This window comes from Rattus rattus, chromosome 3, assembly GCF_011064425.1.
Source record: "Rattus rattus isolate New Zealand chromosome 3, Rrattus_CSIRO_v1, whole genome shotgun sequence".
Classification (NCBI taxonomy): Eukaryota; Metazoa; Chordata; class Mammalia; order Rodentia; family Muridae; genus Rattus; species Rattus rattus.
Genome location: NC_046156.1, coordinates 203,126,073 through 203,145,168, shown reverse-complemented (window position 1 = coordinate 203,145,168; position 19,096 = coordinate 203,126,073). Strand labels below are relative to the sequence as shown.

The 19,096-nt window shown below is 39.5% G+C and overlaps 1 protein-coding gene across 3 annotated transcripts in view; it reads right to left on the bottom strand.

Annotated features, from left to right (window-relative positions):
- Tent2 (terminal nucleotidyltransferase 2) overlaps nt 1-9,086 on the bottom strand; it is a 45,715-nt gene extending 36,629 nt beyond the window's left edge. Inside the window, exons 1-4 of one of the 3 annotated variants that reach the window (XM_032899029.1) lie at nt 8,761-9,086; nt 2,853-3,026; nt 2,552-2,641; nt 899-1,136 (exon numbers count right to left, since the gene is read on the bottom strand). In XM_032899029.1, the coding sequence (XP_032754920.1) occupies nt 899-1,136; nt 2,552-2,641; nt 2,853-2,989 (465 nt within the window). In that variant the 5' untranslated portion in view covers nt 2,990-3,026; nt 8,761-9,086. Of the gene's footprint in view, nt 1-898; nt 1,137-2,551; nt 2,642-2,852; nt 3,027-8,465; nt 8,530-8,760 lie in introns of those variants that run through there. The other 2 variants (XM_032899026.1, XM_032899027.1) reach the window with 2 other exon arrangements.
- Between the last annotated feature and the right edge of the window lie 10,010 nt (nt 9,087-19,096).

The window sequence follows — 19,096 nt, the reverse complement described above, 5'->3', positions numbered from 1 at the left end:
ACAGGTTTTCCGGGGAGTGGTGAGTATGTTTTGGAATAGGGAGCTGCACAGCTTTGTGAGCGGACTGAAATCTACTGACTTGTCCATTTTAAAAGGATGCGAAAAAAAGGAATACGGGAGACAGGGAAAGGAATTTTACAGTAGCACTCAGAGAACAAAAGGATGATGGACATTCTGCACCCTTCCCAATTACCTACTAGGGCTTCTTAACTTTCACTAAACACGGCTGAGAAAAGCGACATTCTTCTACCATGAGATAGTAACTAACTCTTTGTCCCAATGTTAACGTCATTTTCCAAGGAGAAGCAAATGCTTCCATTTAACCAAAATAACTTTTACTGATCTTTTTGATAAATCTTTCTTGATCACACCATTTAAATGTGTATTTCCCCAGAGATCATCCGAAAAGCCAATGCTTTTGAACATTTTATTACAATTACCATATGAATGGCCATGTTTTTTACAGGAAGAACACTCGTAGTGGTTAGTGGTATGCACCTTTCACCCAAGCACTTGGACACAGACACAGGCACATCTTTGTGAGTTCTGGGTAGACCAGTTTGTTCTACAAAGTAAATTCTAGGACCACCGGAGCTACATAGAAACCTTGTCTCAAAAAACCCACCACCACCACCAATAATCCATTCATTCACTTAAAAAACAAGTTGCAAGAGAACTCCCTAACAAATAAGAAATCAAATGTTTCAGGTTCTAATCCCAAATTTTGGAAGTTAGAAAAAAATCTGATTCTGAAAAGTATACTTATGACAGAAGGGAAAAAAAAAAAAATCAGTGATATTTAGAAAAAAAATAAATGTAGAAAATTAGGTATTCCTGATCCGTTTAATATATTCTTTATATGAAAATTCAAAAGGCAAAACAACTGTACTAAAATTACCTTATCTTTGGCCTCAGGCAGTGTGATTTCTCTAGGTTCTAACAGTGGAATTTCTCGAAGAGGTGGAACACATCTGACTATCTCTGGTACATAGTGTGTATGAAACAACGGTGGCATGGAGTATCTTCGGTCACCTGACAAAGGCACTAGCTGGTTGATTATAGTTGGCTCTTGGTGGGGTGAATGGAAACGCTGCCGTTTACCATCAAGAGGAAAGGCTTTTTCATCGCTTATTCTCCTGAAAACAAGCAAATATACCTTAGTGACAAAGTCACAACTTCCTGACAACAGAAAGGTAAAACACGGAAGCAGACAGTAACAGCGCTGTGACTCTTTGGAAAAGGAGACATTGTAAACTCCCTAGTGGACTTCTACCATGTACTTTCAGCACAAGAAATGACTTCCTTCCAATGCCTTAGAAAAATAAAGATAATGATATGCATTTGATCTACCAAATGAGTCACCACATTGAACACACTATAAAGAATGACTATATATTATTCAATTACTAAAGATAACAAAGTGTTAAGAAAATTGAGTAATATGTAGTGACACACATACACATATACATACACACACACACACATATATATTTTTTTTTTTTTAAAGAGCCTTTGAACAGACCTATGTTCTGGCTCATCGTGGGGATAAAAATGAACATTTTTATAAAGGCTATATAAAAGGTATTAGACAACAGGAGACGCTTAAACAATGCTGCATTTCAGATGCTATGCATCAACATAAGTGTCTTGGGCGTGATTAAAGCATTCTGGTTACAAAGGTTACATGTGTTTCTATAAGGAAAAGGCTAAGATGTTGTAGATAAAGTATAGTAATGCCAACAATGTCCCTTCTTATAATTCAGGGGAACTGTGAGAGTGGGAAGAGACAAAATAAACAGCTAAGGTCTGCAACCAATGAACCTAGCAAAAGAGCACACAGATATCCGTTATACTGTCTTTTGCATATTTCAAAAAGTTTGAAAATTTTCAAAAAAATAGTTAAGTTCGAACAGAAAGCCTGCCAAGTTTCTGTAAAGCCCTGAGTTCAAACCCCAGGAGGGAGATAAGTAAGTTGACAAGGAAAATGATATTTACTAAGCTGTTCACATAAAATATCTTATGACAAATCCTTTGGGCCAACACCATCTAAAGGTTTTATTATTACACTGCTCCTCTGGGATTATTCTATCTTTGCAGAATCACAAAATAACTGGAACTCCTACTCATAAATAAAAGTATACAGAACACATAATGTTCATGTGTTATTTTTAATACTGAAATTAATTACAGCAAACACAATGAGTATCTTTGATTAAAATACCAATTTTAATTTTAAAAAATAGCTCTATGAACTAATGGAACTTATCTTTACTCGTGGCTACTAAGGCAATTCCAAAAAAATACACAAAACTGATGAAGTCAGTATTCTTAGAATCAGCATATATCTCTTCCAGGGACAATCCAGAAAATGTGTAATGTTAATCATAAAGCAGAATGACAGATGTCAAATTACAGCCATAGCATCTGTGTCTGCACCCTTCAGCTTTTGTATAAAGACTCAAATAGGCTACACTGTCCATGTAATTTTATACAATTGTTACATAGTTCTCAGGACTATAACATTTCTTCCAAACACTTGAGAAATACTTACTTCCTTCCTCGAAATAATGGGGATGTTGAGGTCTGTATTGGACTAACAGTTCCGTATGTCAGGGGCTGTAAGGACACAGCTCTAGACAAGCTACCAAAAGCAAAGAACAATAGTAATATGAATATTTTTCCTTAGAACCAAAAATTCCACACAAACTAAATACTTTACTAGTCAAAAAGCAAAACAAACAACCACCCCAAGGTTTAATAATATTTTCTCTACTTTCAAATACTGAACACAAATACTTTATTTCAAAGAGAAAACAATTTAATGAGATAGTTCAATATAACACTGTACTCACTCTACATTTTGAAAGTTGAATTGTGCATCTATAAGTTGCTGGTGTGAATAAAGAGTTGGTGAGAGAGCAAAGAAGTTGTTATGCTGTTGGTGGGTTGGAGTGAAGGGTGGACGACCCAAAATTGAGTTTGGGAACATGCTCTTGTTCACTAAAGGTAAACATGTATTCTTCTACCTATAATTTAAAAAGACAATACTATATTATTACAGCTTAAGGAGGAAGAACTCTTTGATAAGTATCTTCTAGTTAAAACAACCAGCTATCAAATTAGTCATTTCATTTGTAAAGTTATTTTTGGTAGTTTAAATAGGCTTTAAGTTCTACTGTAGGTGACAAATCACTGATAACTTAAAATCTGAACCACATTCAAACATTTTCAATATTATGCATGCTTCAAATTTTCAGATGAATATACTCTAGTAAGTTTACCTTAATAGCAACAATTCTTTTATCAGTACTATTCTAATCTAACACCAAATCATTCAAGAGATGTAATTAAATTGCTCAGACAGTTACATTTTCACAACCTCACTCATAAAAAGGTACAAGCTATCATGTGACAACCTGGCTAGGATACAGTACTTTACATATCTGAAGAAATGAAGAATGTATGTCACCTACCAATTCATAAAATTCCAAGATTTTTCTCAATGTCTATACATAAAAGACACAACAAAATAGTGTTGTTCCATAGAGGAAGCAAAGCTCTAGAGAACAGAGCACCTTACTAACGTAGTAAGATACTTAGATGCTTCTTTTTACAATTTTTTTCAATGACTAATCCAGCAAAGCTGTAGTCTTCAAAGGGGTAGGTAAGGTAGCATACAAAAACCAAGAAAACAAAGTAAAAATGATACTCCCTGGCCACCTTCTTAAAATAGGCAATTAGAAAATTCTTAACTGAGGAACAGTGTAAAAATAACAATAAGCAAAATGACAGAACTCAGTAAAAGGGTCTGCTATAAAAAAGAAAATAACTTTTTTTAAAAAAAGATTTATTTATTATCTTTAAGTACACTGTAGCTGGTCTGAAGACAGCATCAGATTTCATTACAGATGGTTGTGAGCCACCATGTGATTGCTGGGATTTGAACTCAGGTCCTCTGGAAGAGCAGTCAGTGCTCTTAACCTCTGAGCCATCTCTCCAGCCCCCAAAAGAAAATAACTTACTAGCTTATATACAAGAAATGCTAATAACTGCCAAGCACATATTATTTTCCATTTAGACTTCTAATAGCTCATGCTTAAAATAATCATCAAAGAGAGAGGGAGGGAAAAAATGGGAAATAAGCAGAAATTATAACAATGAACAAAAAGGAAAAATAATTAATAATGATGATGATAAAAGCCTAAAGAACCCAAGTACACAATCATTTCAGCAAAGTTCATGAAAAACAGAAAAACACACAAAGAAGAAAATCACTGAACAAATAAAAGAGAAAATTGTCCTGGACTAAAAATATACATACACACAGATGGAATTTCAGAATATCCAGAGAAAAGTATTTTATCAATATTCCAGGGAAGGAAATATTAAGAAGCTTGGGGATCAAAATGTCTCTAGACTTTCTAATAGCAACAGTAGAAGCCACAAGACACAAATTAATGCCTTTAACTCTTTGTAAGCCATTGTTAAATCACAAGGCTATCCCTGTCTACAGGGAAAATGAAAATATTTGTAGATATGGAAAGTAAAATGAAAAAGATGAGGCAAAATGACATACATTAGTAATCCCCAGCATCCAGGAGACTAAGGTGGGAGATGCAAAGCTGTTTTCAGCCACTGATGACACAGAGGCAAGTGGATCATCAAGACTTCAAGGCCAGCCTGGTATATATTGAGTTTCAAAACAGCTGGGTTAAAATAGTGACTCTGTCTCAAAACAAAGAAAACCCAGACTAGGGTAAATTCCCAGAATGATAGAAAAGGGAAGTTGACAGTTCCTCAACCAGATTAGAAAGATGATCTTAAGATAAAACTCAAGAAATGCAAATCAAAACAATTTTGAGATATCTTCTTAGCCCAGTCAGAAAAGCAAAGATAAACAAGAAAATGAAAAATAAACGCTAGAGGGGCCATGCGGGAAAGGGCGCCCTCGCTCACTCACTGTTCCTGGGATCATAAGCTGGCCCACACATTCTGGATGTGGTGGCACATGCCTTTAATCCCAACATTCAGGGGGCAGAGGCAGAGGTGGGCAGACCTCTGAGTTTTAGGGCCAGCCTGGTCTACAATTCCAGGACAGCTAGAGCTACACAGAGAAACCTGTTTTGAAAAAAAAAATTAAATTAAGTAAGAGGGGGAAAAAAAAAGAAAAAAAGCTAAAAACAACTCTACTATATCTGCTGTATTTGCATATATTTACTATGAATTTGTATAATAACACTGCAAGTTTTATGTGTATATATTATGTGTAAAGGATTACTCGGGCTCCAAAAACTACTAGATTTTCTTTTCTGATAAACAAAATAATGAACTACAAAAGCTTTTAATAAAAGAAAAATAATACCTAGACAGTTAAATGAATTAGAGAAGAAAGCTAAGAAGACTGGGAAAGTCTAAGATTAGAAAGGGGGCTGAAGGAGCCTGAAACTAAAACTCGAGCATATAAATTTTGTTCCTTGTTTTTCAATTCTGTGGGATTAAAATTTCCTAGGTTGATAGATTCACCAATCCAAGGTTCACTATAGGTTGTAGATAGGCAACTTATCACTATTATCAGACCTCATTCCAAATGCCTCTATTCATTCCAAAATGACTCTAATTTGTACCAGAGACAAAGTATTTCATATAGAAAATTAGTCTGCCCAATTCTTCCAAGTCTACACTTCCTGTTGTAAGGTTTACGGTTGTTATTTTTTATCAGCAACTGGTGACCTGTACTCTGAATTTCACTGCTCAGAGGAAAAGGGTGGTTAAGATTTGGTTCCCTATACTCTGCTTCCCTGAACTAACTTCTCATTCAGAAGCAATCTTTTTCATAGGGTTTATGGAAAATGTCATTAAGTGGTTAGCTATAATGTATTTTGCTTGACATCTTTGTTTTTTGGAATATAGAAACCATGGCCCTACGTAAAAGCATCTAGACTTAGAAAAACTAGAACTAAAAATAAAAAGTTCTATTTCAAGTCATACACAAAGAGGCAAACCCCTGAAACCCCAGTGCTTGGGAAGCTAAGGGAGGATGATGAGCAGTTTAAGACTAGCTGGGAAAACACAGCAAGCTCACACCCAGCCTGGACCTAAGAAGACTCTCAAAAAAACAAAACAAGTTCTATCTCAGAGCTAGCAGTAGTGGTACATTCCTGAGATCCCAGAACTCAGGAGGCTGAGGCACATGTGAAGTTTAAGGATCGCCTGAGTTTCAAAGGAGTGAAAACCTACCTCTGAAAGCAAACAAGGGGCACAGGGGTGTTCCAGGGTCAAGAGCACTGAGGACCTTATAGAGGACCAGGTATGGCCCTCAGCAAACACACAGTGACTCCAGTTTCAATAAACAATATGCTTTTTTTTACTTCTGGACCCAAACAAGTCTTTATGTCTGCATTCAGACGTAAAGATGCAGAAATGTCAGTAATAAGCTCCAGCTTATGTTTCTATCCTTACACGGTCAAATCCAAACAAAGTGCAAGTCAAAGATGACATGGTACACTGAACTACTCTGCAACATTAACACCAGATGATTCTAGGCTTACAATTGCTATGGCCAAAAATTCTAGGGTACACATCTAGTTCAGCATACTCAAATGCAAAATAAGTACTAATTTTTATTTATTATTTTATTGAGAAAGGGTCTCACTGTGTAGCCTTCCTGTCTTGGAACTCTATGTAGACCAGGCTGGCCTTGAACTCACAGATACCAGACTGCTTCTGAGAAACATTCATTCTTCTGGAGTCCTAAAATAAAATACTAGTCAGGTTCTCTCAGGAATTTTGACTCCTAAGTCAAACTTACTTGACAAGACTTCAAAACAGAACCACTCCTAAGAAATTTAACCAACAGCATTCTAGGCTTAACCCACCACCACACCCCCTCAGCCTATATGATCCTCTGGATAAGAAAGTAAATCAAAGCCCAGATATTTTCTAATATTATATCAATAATCACTGTAACGATATTGAAACAATGATCTACTGCAAAAGTACAAGGGAGCCAGGTGTGATGGCGCACACACACCCTTAATCCCATCGCTTAAAAGACAAAGGTAGGCAGATCTCTGTGAGCTCAAGACCTGCCTTGTCCAGAAAACAAGGTTAACTTCTAGGCTAGCCAAGGCTATATAGAGAGACCTTGACTGAATAGCAAAGCAAATCAAAAGAGATGTTTATAAAATAGTTTACTGAAGTAAGATCAAGTAAAACTATCACTATACCAGAACTTTATATAAAATTTTAACCATTTTCTTTATAGTTTAATGAAGCTTCCCCCACTAGAGACTACCTGTAAGTTATTCCCATTTTCTGTAGTAGTATGATAAATTTTATAGTAGCACCCAGAAATAGACAGTATTCTACTTTTCATACCTTAGAAGTTATTGGCTTTTAAATCTGTGCTCAACAGTAAAACAGGATAATCTAGGAAAATGTGTACAGTTTTTAATAACCATTAAACTACTTCTTGCCTTGAGAAAAGAACCTTGAGGACTACTTTGTCTAATATGCTTAAACCAATGTAATATTAATACAAGTTTACGTGTAACTGAACAGATACAAGACAAGACAGTCTCAAAGTATTTCTAGTAACCGTATTTGGTCTCTTAATTTGCAACTGGAATTAATTGTAGTCAAATTGATCTCTCCAACAAGTTATTGACTACTCAAGTTTACATAACTGTCTCTTCAGGATTCCTTAGAAAGTAGCAGTTACCTACTATAAGCAAGAACTGTATGGCTAAATCAAGTTACGTGTCCACTCTGTCCACTCTGCCCAAGAGTCTTTGGTCAGTTCTTTTCTCCACAACAGAAGACTAACTCCTAAATTCTGCTCAGCATGCACTGTCAAAACCACCTTCAGGCTTTGAACAGGGCATTCTTTTTATTACAAATTAAATTCCATCCAAGAGTTAAGAGGAAAACCTAGCAACAGGACTCCAAATGGACATGTCTCACATGATCAAGTTTCACTTGAAGTCTCTATTTCTCGATTACACACAATTGGGGCTATTCACACCAATGTTTCTATTACAGGTTACTAATCAGTACAAATTAATAATGTTAATAGTTGTTAGCACAACAAAGCCCTATAGTACTAAACTATATACTATGATTGTAGTGTACCTGTACACAAACGAACCCTCGGTCTTACCTCACAAAAACCATACACTAAACTTGATAAGTTTCCAACCCTGTTTGACCTGCACAATTTTTTTCCTCTTCCCTTTCTTTTATCAACGAATGAATTATTTTAAACAACGATCAAATGGGCAAAACAAGAAAAGGAACTTAAATCACAGACACCAGGAAAACACATACCCCCCGGGTTCTTACCCAGATAAAGGACGGAGACCCTCACCACAAATCTAACTAAGAAAAGTGTATTCGACCATCAGACAGTCCCAACCTGTCTTAAAGATAAATGCCTTTCACAAGAGTTAATTAATTTCGACATTTACCTTAGGTCTCCACTGCCTTTTGGAACTCCAGGAGGGAGTATCAAGACAGTCTTACTCTTTCGGTCTAGGGAGTGAGGAAAGGGCGGGAGGCGACATGAGAACTACCGAGAAGACAGAATCAGAGAAGCCAGCGGCACCAACATTCTTCACAAAGTCCAGCGGCCTGGGAACGCCCCTAATCTGGGGAGCTCCAGGCTCCCGCGCAAAACACAACGCCAGTTTCAGAAAAGTTTCACGCGCGCGGCCGGGGACCAGGGCCTGCACACGTGCATCCCACCGAAGCCCCTGAACTCACCGGCGTCCACGCCGAAGGGCCGAGCAGGGCCCAGCGGCACTGCCCGCCAACACGCTCCCAGGCCCGAGCTGCCGCCCGAGCAGGCAGAGGTAGGAGCAGCCCGCGGCACAGCGAGGCCCAGCTCGGGCGGGCAACCTAGGACCCGGCAGGGCGGCGGAAAGTCGCGAGCCCAAGGCCAGGCCCGCGCGGGCGTGTTAAGTTGGGGGTAGCGACAACAAAAAGAAAGGGAAAAAAAAAGGCGGAAGACTAAAAAATCGCCGAAAAGGCGGCGTAGACAACCCTGTCAGAGATACCCGGAAATTCAGCGTGACCCCGGAAAGGAATGTGCAGCGAGAGCCAAAGGTCAGACTTCCGGCAGCAGACTCTGGAGAGCGCGTTGGCTGAACTGCGCAGGCGCACAGCTTCCCCCACTTGTTCCAGCTTGGAAGTCTGCGGGCCGCCTCTAAGGCAGTGAGAAAGGAAGGGACAGACTGGGCCATTCCGCAGAGCACTCTGCCGCCACATACAGCACCTCCGCTGTTGGCTGTTTCCTGCAGGCCTGTTCTGTCTATGGAGGGTCTTCCAGGACATATCCAAAACTAACCTCCCCAATGCGGAAAGATCAGTATTAAATTTTGGGTGATTTTCTCCTCAAAAACAAAACAAAAAACAGTTTCTTATAGACAAAAAAAAAAAAAGCCCATAATGCCCCAAAACACCCACTCAGCACCCTGCCCTAGCTCCCACTCACTTGTCCAACAAGCACTGTTGTTTCTCACTGAGTGAGCTTTAGTATCTGGTGAAATTGTCAAAACTGCTTGATTTATTGATGTAAATCTGTAAACAATAGCCCTGTATTATCCCCGTAGGAAGTATAAAAACCTGACCGCTCCCATTCCCGAAAGTAATGATTTCTTTTCTGCTTTTTGGTTTCCTTGTTGGTTCCTTTGTTTGTTTGTTTGTTTGTTTGTTTTTCTTGTTTTTAGTTATGAAATTTTCAATTTTCCTACTTTCTTAACTCAAACTGAGGTCATCTTCGTGATGCTTAGCGTCCTTTGATACCACATGAGTAATAGCCTAGCTGAATCCCACCTAATTTGATGAAATTTTTCATTTCCCTTGACCTCTAAAATCTTTATAAATTATATTTTGAGTCATTTAAATAATTTTTGAAAACTTGTCGTGTGCTTCCAAGTATCATCTGACCTGGTAAATGTTCACTGTGCTTTGGTAACAAAGTATGTTCTACGGTTACTATGTAGAGTGTTTCATAAACGTCAGTCAAGTGGATCCTGAGCGTCCCTATGGTTTCCTGCCTTCCTTGTCTTTTGATGCATAAGAAAGGCATCTAGGAAGGCTGGGCATGTAGGTCAGTCGCTCAGCCTATCATATCTGAGTCCCCGGGTCCCCAGCGCTGAAAAAGTTCTGAAACACGACTATAATTATGGCTTATCCCCTGTCTGTATGTCTGTCTGTCAGCTGTTACAGCCTGTGTTTATCAACCTCCAGAGAGTTTTCTCCTTAGGGAATGATCCACGTTGTAAACAGACCTATTCTTCGCTGTTACTGTCACTCTAGAGTATGTTCTTTCTGATCATGATCCAATTTTATGGCGGATAGTACTAATGCACGTTTTAAAAAGGAAAGTGTATTTGTGATTTTGCTTCTCACTCTGACCAAAATATCTGACAGAAAGGTTTCCGTTGGCTCATGGTTTCAGAAGTTTCAGTAGCAAGGAAGTCATGAGAGAGTTCACCATGGCAGCCAACAGGAGGTTCGCACTTGCCCAGTACTAAACTGATCCACTTTCATGAACTGCCATACACAAGAATGGCTGTTTTAAGGCACGAAGCTCCACTTAAGGCATTGCATTTTCACCAACAATTACATTTGTATACACTTCACCACCACAACCACCACCACACACACATTTAAAAAAAAAAAAAAAAACCCAAACCCTATGACAAATTTGAACCATGACTCACAAATATGAACAACTACGTTTAAAACTCCCTACTGGTCAGAGAACTGTAAATTAAAATTACTTTGAGTAATTTCATTCTCACGCCAGTCAGAATGCTATCATCAGAAAATCTGACAATAAATGTTGAGGATGTAGGGGAAAAGAAACCCTTACCCTGATGGAAAGTTGGAAGGCTCCTGAGAAATTAAAACTAGACCTGCCATATCATCTGTTATACTCCTCGGTACTCTGCCCACAGAACGCCATATCCCACCAGAGAGAGATTTTGCACATCTATGTTTATTGCTGCTCTAGTCTACAACAGCAAAGAAATTAAAGCAACTTAAATGTCGGTTGACAGATGAATGGATAGTGAAAAGGTGGTACCTGTACAAAATTGAGTATTAATCTCTAAATAAAAACAAAAACATTTTCACGGGAATAATAGGCATAGAAAGTATAATTTGTGAGGCCAAACTCAGAAAAAAAAAAAAGTGACATGTCCTCCCTTACATGACGGTCCTAGCCTATAAAGCCTATAATTTATATATGCCAACAGATGTAGATGAAGCTATGGCAAGTGTTATAGCTCTGAGGGAAAAGGCTTCTCCAACGGAGCCCAGTCCCAGCTCTGGGCCATTGCCCTCACCCTCCATCTCCTCGCTGATGTGTCCCACTTCCTACCTGGTTTGGCGTTGTCCAGTTTTTGCTTGTACTTTCTAAGCTTTCTCGGGAGCAGCCTGGATACAGCCTGTCAGGGACTGGTGGGCTTGAATCTGCATCTCTCCCCACCCCCTGGGGACCCCCTTGTTGTCCAGGTCTCCCCATGTGTCAGTGCTCTACCCTCACCCTGCCCATGATTCACCCCGCTTCCCCTCTGCAAGCCGGCAGGTGAGTCGGGTGATGGTGTACTCTGCCCTGTGCATCCCCCTCGGGTACTGAGGGAACATGGGGGGAGAGGAGGGGACCCCTGGGCCTGGGGTGCCCTCCCGATCTCGTCCTGTATTTCTCCAGCTCCAGTTCTGGATAGTGCAAGTTGTCAAGAAAAGGGACCTAGTTTAGCGATGGCCCTGGAGATGAAGTTCTGGAAGCTCAAGGGTAGATGAATTCAGCTCAGTATCTCCTGCCCAGACTGGACATCTTGGTCTTTTTCTCAGAACTGAAACGAACCATTTTTTTGTATGATAAAGACCCCCAAAATGCTTTTTTAAGTGGGGAGAGGGAGTAGGTGTGCCGGGAGCCTCCTTAACCTCCGTAAGCCGTTTCTGCTCCTGAGTCTGCTGATTTTGGTTCACTTTATCCTATTTTCCCTTCGGTCCCAGGCCCCAGGGAAAAGAAAGGAAGTGCATATGTGGGAACTGGTACCACTGGAACTCATATCTTAATGTCCATGATGGTCTGCACCCCTCCTTTCCCCAAGGTAAAATGGAGGGTGCTGTGGGGGTCAGCCCACTCCATGGCAGTGTCCCCAGAGGAGTCAGACTACCATGCCATCCCAGGCCAAGAGGGCAGACATTTTTTTCTAGTTTTTAATTGATGTGTGGGAGGGCTGGGGAGGCTTTCTATCACTATGCATGTTTCTCTGCTGAGGGTGGGATATTCCATCCTTTTAATCAAGAAGATTGTGATCTTGACTAATGAAAAGGACTTTATAATTGTGGGAAGCAAAATGAATGAAAATATATATACATATATATGCATGTATATGAATATGTATATACATATATGTGTGATGTATTAGAGTAGCTTACAGTCAGTGGCCCAATTATTCCAAAAATAGCTTTCTCCTGAAAGAAGAATCCAATAGCTGTTGAGTCCACCATGGCTCAGATGGTTTTCAGTAGACAATGGAAGGAGGCCGTAATGCCAGTGGAGGGATCAACATGAAAGCAAGAACAAGGGGAAGCAGGTAGGCACAGAGAGCAAGCTTCTCCATGTCATTCATATAGGCTGCCACTGAAAGATACAGCCCAGGCATAAAGTGGGCCTTCTTACTTCAAATGATCTGATCAAGAAAAATCCCTCAAGTTTATTCAGCACCTCAGGTTTGGGTTCCAGATATTGTCAATATATATATTTCAGATATATTCAAGCTGACCACTTTGAATACCCACCCCATCTGCCAAAAGGATATTGCAAATCTAAACATTTATGCACCAAATACAAGAACACCCAAGTTCATAAAAGAAATGCTACTACAGCTAAAACCACATATTGACACTCGGTGATAGTAGGTGACTTTAGTACAGCATTCTCACCAACAGACAGGTCATCCAGACCAGAACTAGACAGAGAAATGGTGAAGTTAAATAAGATCATAAATCTAGTGGATCTAGGAAATATATTTAGAGAACATTTGCCCCAAACACAAAGGATGTAGTTTCAGCAGCTCATGGGACTTTCTCCAATACTGACCAGATATTAGACCATGAAACATATCAACAATGACAAGAAATTCAAGATAGCACCCTGCTTCTTATCTGACCACCATGAAGTAAAATTGGATAACAACAGCAGTAGAAAGTATTCAAACTCATGGAACTGAACAATTCACTGTTTAATGAACATTGGGTCAAGACAGAAATCAAGAAAGAAATTAAATATTTGTTTTTTAGAATTTAATGAAAATGAAAATAACATTCCCAATCATGGGACAAAATGAAAAAAAGCTGTAAGAGGCAATTCATCATTGTGCTGACATCAAAATACTCAAGTTATCCCATATTATTTCACATTAGTTCTTTAACAACACAGCTGAAAGCTTCAGAACAACAAGTAACACCCCAAAACACAGATGGCAAGAAATAATCAAACTCAATGAAATAGAAACAAGGAGGAATAAAACAATACAAAGAATTAATGAATTGATAAAGGTTCATAGAGAAAATCAACAAGATTGACAAACCCTTAGCCAAATTAAAGACAAAGAGAAGATCAAAATTAATAATGCTAGAGATGAAAAGGGAGACATCACATCAGACACCAAGATAATTCAGAGAACCTTGAGAACATACTTTTAAAAACTGTACTTCACAAAACCAAAAAATCTTAAACAAGTGGATAAATTCCTCAATATATACAAAACCAACCAATGTTAAATCAAGATCAAGCAATTCTAACAAACTCAAAATACTTACTGAAATAGAAGCAATAATTAAAAGTCTCCGAACCAAAATAAACCAAGGCCAGATAGATTCAGTGCGGAATTCTACCAGATATTCCAGGAAGAATTAACACCAATACTCCTCAAATTATTCCCATAAGATAGAACTGAAGGAACAGTTCCTAATTCTTTTTGTGAGGATATCATTACTCTGATACAAAAAGTACACTAAGGTCCAATAACAGAAAGAAAAATATAGATCAATATCCCTTATGGACATAGATGAAGATGTTCTCAATAAGATACTTGTAAATTGAATCTAAGAACACATCGAAAAAATTATCCACTATAATCAAGTTGGCTTTATGCAGAGATGCAGGGATAGTTTAACATATGTAAATCAATACATGTAATCCACATATAAACAGGCTGAAAGACAAAAAACACATTATATGCAAAAACGGCCTTTGACAAAATCAAATATACCTTTGTGATAAAAGGCCTGAAGAAATCAGGGAATACAAGAGACAAATATCAATATAATAAAGATGGTTTGCAGCGAGCCCACAGCCAGCATCTACCTAAATGGAGAGACAGGCAAAGCGTTTCCACTGAAATACAGGAACAAGACAAGAATGTTCACTCTCTCCACACCTACTCAGTATATACCTGAAGTCTTAGCTAGAGCACTAAAGCAATTGAAACAGATCAAGGGGCTATGAATAGGAAAGAAAGAAATCAAAATACCTTTATTTGCAGCTATTATGAATTTACAGATAAAAGTCCCTAAAAACTCCACCAGGAAACTTCTACAGCTCATAAAGACTTTCAGCAAAGAAGCTGGATACAAAATTAACTCACAAGGATCTGCAGCTTTCATGTATACAAATGACAAACAGACTGAGAAAGAAATCAGGGTAAATGCTATCTTTCACAGTAGCCTACAAAACATACAAATATTGGAATAACTCTAACCAAGCAAATGAAAGACTCGTGTAATAAAATTCACTGAAACATTGAAGAAAGAAATTGTAGGAGATGCCAGAAGGTGGAAATACCTCTCATGCTCAAGGATGGGTAGGTAGGGTGAATATAGTGAAAACTGTCGTCCTACTAAGAGCACTCTGCAGATCAATGCAATCCCTATCGAAATCCCAACACAGTTCTTCATGGAAACTGTCAAAACAATGTTTAACTTCATGTGCAAAAACATAAACCCAGAATAGCTAAAAAAAAAAAACCAATCGTAAATAATAAAAGACCCGTTGGAGGTGTCGCTGTCCCAGATTTCAAGTTGGATTACAGAGCTACAGTAACAGAAATAGCATGGCGCTGGCCTAAAACCAGATGTTGCTCAATGAATGAAATTGATTTTTTCTTTTGTTTTTGTTTTTATTTTGTTGCGTTCCTAGTGGGAAGAGAGACAGACAGAGAAAGAGAATGAAATAATAATTCAACAGAGAAAGTAATAAAAAGATGAGCAAAATGTTTGATGGATAATTCACACTAAAGCCAAATAAATGGCAACCCTCTCCCCACCCCACCCCCACACACACAAAGATACATTATTTCTGATTAGGAAAATACACTGAAAACCAAAGGGCTGGAAGATTGGTCAGTGGATTAAGAGCACTTGCTGTGAAAGTGTAAGGACAGTACTCAAATCCCCAGAGCCCATCCATGCAATCTCCCCAGCTTGGGAAATAGAAACAGAGGATCCCAAAGCTGGCTAGCCTGTCCAGCCAGAATTGGTGAGCCCACACAAAGGCATGTGCACATCCAATGAACACACAGTACATACATATATACACATGCGTACCCATACATGCAAAGCTACGTGTTTATACACTACCCAGTTATATATAAAGGTTAAAGAATGCTAACCAGGCTTGTAGCTACATCCAGACGTACAGCACTTACTTACGCGCACAGGCACTAACCATACCGAGATGTGTTAGTGAGAACACAGAGAAAACGAAACTCTCATGCAGTACTATTGGATACTTCAAATGGCATAACTGCTGTCTATAACATCTTGACAGTTTCTTTAAAAGATAAGTATGCAGTTTAGCATATTAGAACACTTGTGTAATCCCAGCACTTGGAAGGCAGAGGCAGCAGGATCAGAGTTCAAGGCCAGGATAGGCTATATATCTAAATGATGAATGCCAGGCCAGCCTGCTCTATACGTCTTTTAAAAGATTGAGTGAAGTATGTGTTTACATGGGCTCCTAGGACATTGAAGAAAAGTGCACATTCATACCAAAACTTGTGTACAAATATTCCAAATAACTGTATCTGTAATAGCCAAAAATTGAAAAGACACAGTGTCTATTCACAGGTAAATGGTTTTTTAAAAAAAAGTCATAATTTATCCATTCAATGGTCTACTACTCAGAATAGAAATAAACAAGCTACCATTGCTTGCAACAGCATGGATCAAAGTAATCATGATCACTGAAAGAGATGGGACCAACCCCAAATGCAGGCAGAGGAGCACTGATTATAAAAGCATGGCAGAGGTGACCTGGGAGATGGAGTAGGGGCAGAGAAGGGTGTGGGGAGGGGAGGTTGGAAAGGAGTGTGAGGAAGCCTCCTGAGGGTTATACTCATGTTCATTACCTTGATTATTACAGTTTGTATATGCATCTGTGCGTAAGATTATATGCAGCTCATCATGTGTCAAGTAAAACTAAAAATTCTACTAAAGTTAGAAAGAAGCTCTTGGCCCATGTTGCAGTTGTACTAAGTCTCTGTGCTTGTAATAGGCCGGATGGGGCATTTAGAAGTATGGGTTTACCGAGTTATGAAGTTGTTTTCAGAGAGGATTAATTGAGGAAAGAATATGCATCCTGAATGTGAAAAGCACCCATGCCATTGGCCAAGAACCTACATGAACCTACATAAAGAGTACCACAATCTCTTCCTATGTGTCCTAGTGCACCGAAATGTTTTGAGAAAACCCTAGCCATATGCTACCACTACCATGAATTTCACCATGAGAAACAGTGCTATTTCAAACTGTGAGCCACAGTGGTTAAGAGCACCCAACTGCTCTTCCAGAGGTCATGAGTTCAATTCCCAGCAACCACATGGTGGCTCACAACCATCTGTAATGGGATCTGATGCCCTCTTCTGGTGTATCTGAAGACAGCTACAGTGTACTTATATATAATTAAATGAATAAATCTTTAAAAAAAAAAATCCTTTCAAACTGTGAGCCAAAAGAAAGCCTTCTTCTGTAAGTCACTTGCTGTGAGCAGGCTGTTCAGAGAGACACTAATAATCACTAGCTTACAAGTCTTTCTTGTAACAAAAGAGGAGTCATAATATACGCATTGAAGAAACTAGAAGGAATTTATCACAGGACCAAGACCTGTTCCTTCCTTCCTTCCTTCCTTCCTTCCTTCCTTCCTTCCTTCCTTCCTTCCGTTTCTTTCTTTTTCGTTTGTTTCTTTTTTGAAACAGGGTCTTTCTACATAGCTCCAGTTGTCCTAGAATTCACGATGTAGACCAGGCTGGCCTCAAATTCACCAAGATCTGCCTTCTCTACCCACTAAGTGCTGGGATTGAAGGGGTGCACCACTGTGCCTGGCTGAAGAGCTCCTTCTTTGTGTATGAGTGATGCTAGTCCGGTCATAAAGCTATCTTCAAAGCTTCTCCACTTTTGATTAAACGTTGTTAATACATTAAAGATCGAGATGCTTCAGAGACTATCACATTACTATGTGGCCTATAATTTTATTGCAGTAAAAGACTAATTAGAATGAATCCACTAATCGTTAAACAACAACAGGAGTGGATACAAATAACTGTGGCATGCCAGTAATCCTAGAACTAGCAGGCAGAGGGAGGCTAGGGAACCAGCATTCAAAGTCTGCCTGGCCTCCATAATGAATTCAAAGCCAGTCTATGTTACATACTGTGACTCCGTCTCAAAGAAGCAAAAGCCACCTAAGCAACAACAAGTACAGACCTGAGGTTGCTCAGTGATAGCATACTTGCCAAGCATGCTGTGGGTCCTTGGGTCCAAACCCCAGCCCTGTGAAAAGTAATAACACAAAAATAGTGACTATTAATACACCTTGTACCTACTCGTGCCTCTCATTCATCTTGAGGATGCACAAATGAATAAGATGGACCTGGTGACTCCCTTCATGCAGCTTCAAGTTAAGGAGAGGGTGCAGGAGTATTTTAACATTTAGAAGACAATAATTTTCACGATAATAACAGAAAATGAAAATATATTTTACTATAAGAGCAAATAACTGGGGTACTAACTTGTTACAGAAAGCAAGGGGACCATAGCTCTGTGCTCTGACCTTAGATCCTAGATCTCTTAAGGACAGAGTACAGTTGACTGACGAGCCAAGCGGCTGTGTCTTTAGATCTACCACGACATTGATGGATGAAGCCCTGCCCTATAGAAACCAGCTAGTGACTGAGCAGTGCTGTGTGACCCTTTCCTGGGGAGATGTTAACAAATGTCTGCTCATCCCAGAGAGGGATCCAACTGAAGTCAGGATGCCACCAAAGCCCAGCTTGGTGACCCACTGAGGTTTGTTGGGGTTACTTACAGGAGTACAGGTGAGAGGTTACACAGAGGAGCAGGAATGATTCAAAGGCATGTACATCCACCCACGCCAGCATGGATGACAGCTCACAAAAGCTAGAAACCTGGAGAACACCGTGCAATCTGCAGGCAGCCCATTCAGTGGGTTAGCATATCCTTTCCAGGTAGCTCAGTTGGCCAGAGTGTCTTTCACGCTGCTTGGTTAGTCTCTGCTTCCCGGAAGGATGGAATATTTTAGAGCTGCCTTTGTTTCACCTCCCGTTCAACATCCTGGGTCTTAACAAACTTCCCTCCAAAACGGAAGCTGGAATTTAGAAGAATTTGATACACAACAGAATGGCAGGGACACGAGTGTGAGTTCTGCACAGTTCCTCTAATGGGCAAACCTGGCTAAGAGATTTCCAGTTGACTTAAATGATCTTCTATTTGATCTCCCTCCTCCTTTCTCTCCTTAATAGTCACCACAGACTTGCAAACACACGCTTAAAGCAAAACAACAAGTCTTTGCTGGTGGTTCAGTCCCTGGGAGCTCTAGGGGTTCTAGTTGGTTGATAATGCTGTTCTTCCTGTGGGGTTGCAAACCAAAGAGTACACATGGAGGGACCCATGGCTCCATTCACATACATAGCAAAGGATGGTGTTGCCTGGCATCAGTAGGAAGAGAAGCCCTGTGAAGGCTCATTTCCCCAGTGTAGGGGAATGCCAGGGTGTTGAGATG